The sequence below is a fragment of the Triticum dicoccoides genome, unplaced genomic scaffold (assembly GCF_002162155.2).
Source record: "Triticum dicoccoides isolate Atlit2015 ecotype Zavitan unplaced genomic scaffold, WEW_v2.0 scaffold54548, whole genome shotgun sequence".
In the NCBI taxonomy this organism is placed as follows: domain Eukaryota; kingdom Viridiplantae; phylum Streptophyta; class Magnoliopsida; order Poales; family Poaceae; genus Triticum; species Triticum dicoccoides.
In genome coordinates, this window is record NW_021280855.1 from 1 (window position 1) to 2,423 (window position 2,423).

General features: G+C 48.9%; 1 protein-coding gene across 1 annotated transcript; it reads left to right on the forward strand.

The window, feature by feature from the left end:
* The first annotated feature begins 11 nt into the window (after positions 1 to 11).
* On the forward strand, positions 12 to 1,587 carry LOC119346905. The gene is made up of 4 exons (XM_037615999.1): positions 12 to 182; positions 412 to 547; positions 623 to 916; positions 1,015 to 1,587. Exons 1-4 carry the CDS (start codon positions 120 to 122, stop codon positions 1,500 to 1,502), a joined length of 981 nt encoding a protein of 326 aa, XP_037471896.1. The 5' UTR covers positions 12 to 119; the 3' UTR covers positions 1,503 to 1,587.
* The last annotated feature ends 836 nt before the right edge of the window (positions 1,588 to 2,423 follow it).

Sequence of the window (2,423 nt, forward strand, 5' to 3'; positions counted from 1 at the left end):
CCAAAGGCTATCCCATCGATGAGACAAAGGCTATCGGCAGCGTTGATGACACGGAGGAGGAGACCGAGTGGGTCGAATCTACTCCCGTAGTAGACACTTTACTGAAGCGTCTCCCTCGGATGATCAAAGATCTGCAGGAATTCCATCACGATGCCACACAGATCTTGCGGCCGAATATGGAGGTAAGTTCGACTTACCTTTATGTCCTAAACCCTAAACGCTAAACCCCTAACAGCCTCTGCCTGAGCTAATGCTTTGGGGGAGGTTCAAGTTTATTTAATTTATTATTATTAAACACTGGGAGCTAGCATGGTCAGCGCACCTAGTTGGTGTAGCCCTTGTACTTACTCTGGCAGAGGTTCTTTGATGTTTAAATCTGGAACTAGCCACCTTTTTCTTTAATTTTTGCAGACATGGGGGAAACGCAGCTGTGTGAAGTCGCAATACATTAAGGACACCGGGGACGTGGTTACGAGCCATGTAGATCCTGCGAAGCGGATAAGGGAGCTGCCATGCAATAAGGATGAAGCCGAAGAGCGGGCACAAGGTAAGCCTTGTTATGCATCAATAATTTGTTTTGCGTCCTCGTCATTTTCCATAATGCTTTTTCATTCTTCTGTAGCTGCCGAACCTGAGATTGCGTGCCTCAATGGTGACTACGAGCGAGCCATGTACCTCACTCAGGCGGAGTATGAAGAAGAGCGTGTGCAGCTTGCGGCAGAGGTGGAGTCTCTCCGTGCCATTGTCGCAGAGTCAGGCGTCTTTCGTTCCGCCAACGAGGAACTGCGGGCCCGTGTCTTGCAGCTGGAGGAGGACGCGAGGAATAACACTCTTGCCCTCGACGCTCAGGAGAAAATGAAGGAAAAACTCAGGACAACAGAGGTCCTTCTAACACAAGCCAGAGAAGCTGCTGACTGTAAGTCTTTCATCTATTCGGACATAGTAATTTTTTATCCTTTTGATGGTCCTATACATACGTGTCTTTCCTGATTTGCTATCCATAATGATTTGCAGCCAACAACAAGATGGCTAACAAGTATGAGCATGGTTGGTCTCGTGTATCTGCCGCCTCTACCCTTGTTGCGGATGCCATTCTAGGCGACACCCGTATCTCTGGAGACAAGGAGCTGGATCGTCTGAACAAGGCTCATGTGGAGGCAGAGGCTTTGATGGCCACGGCAAGAGCAACCTGCACTGCTCTGTTCCCGGACACAGATATTGGAAGGAATGCAGCTTCTGTCGCCAACGTCATGATTGACGGGCCGTCAGAGTTCCACAAGTGGAAGGTCTCTGCCTCTCGTGAAGGAGCTCGCATGGCTCTGGCCACTGTTGTTTCTCACTACCCAACTCTCAAGTTGGGCAAGGTGCAGGAGGGCGTTAACCCAGACGAGCCTGATGTCCAAGCTCTGGGCCGCAAGGTGGAGCATGCAGCGTGGAAGCTGGCATCTTACTGCCCTCTGGAGAATCACATGGATGACCTCCCTGCTCAAGAGCAGGAGTAGATATATATAGGCCTTGCCATGTTTTATACATTTTGCTCACTGTGAGGGGTCGCTATATATGCCTTTGAATATTTTGTGACAGTCAGGCCTCGGTATACGAGTTGTTGTGCTTACACTAGTATAAAAGAGGGCATACGTTCGGGACAGATGAGCCCATTAGTCCCGGTTCGTGAGGCCAGGGGGCCTGCGGGGCCTCGTGGGGGCATTGGTCCCGGTTCGTCTGGCCCCTTTGATCTCGTTTGGTAGGACGAAACGAAATAAACTTTAATAAATAAGTAGAAACAAAATAAACTTTAATAAATAAGTAGAAACAAAATAAACTTTAATAAAGTAAAATAAATAAATTTTAATAAAATAAATAAAAATATCAACAGTAAATAGAAACAAAATAAAATAAATAAAGCAAAAAAAAAAGTGCCACCTACTGGGCCACCACGGCCTGAATACGACTAGAAACCCAACCATTGGCCAGGATTTAGGCCCGCAGAAGGCCCAGTAGGCCCACAGGCAACATAGTGTGAGATTAGGCCCAGTAAGCCTGCATTTGAGGGGAGCTCCAGAGGGCAGCTGCAGTGGAGCTTATAAACCACTCTGAGCTCCTCCCAACTAGCGAGGTGGGACTAAACATTTCACCGCGGGGTAGCACAAGGCCTTTGGTCCCGGTTGGTGCCACCAACCGGGACTAAAAGGGGTGTATTGGTCCCGATTCGTGGCACTAACCGGAGCCAAAGCACCCCTTTAGTCCCGGTTGGTGCCACCAACTAGAACCAAAGGCCTCTACTTCCCGCCATTTGGGCTGCTGAAAAGAGGGATGTGCTCCCGGTTGGTGGCATCAACCGGGACTAAAGGGTGGCTTTGGTTCCGGTTAGTGCCACAAACCGGGACCAATGCGTTCGGTATATAAACAAGACTTGTGAAAAA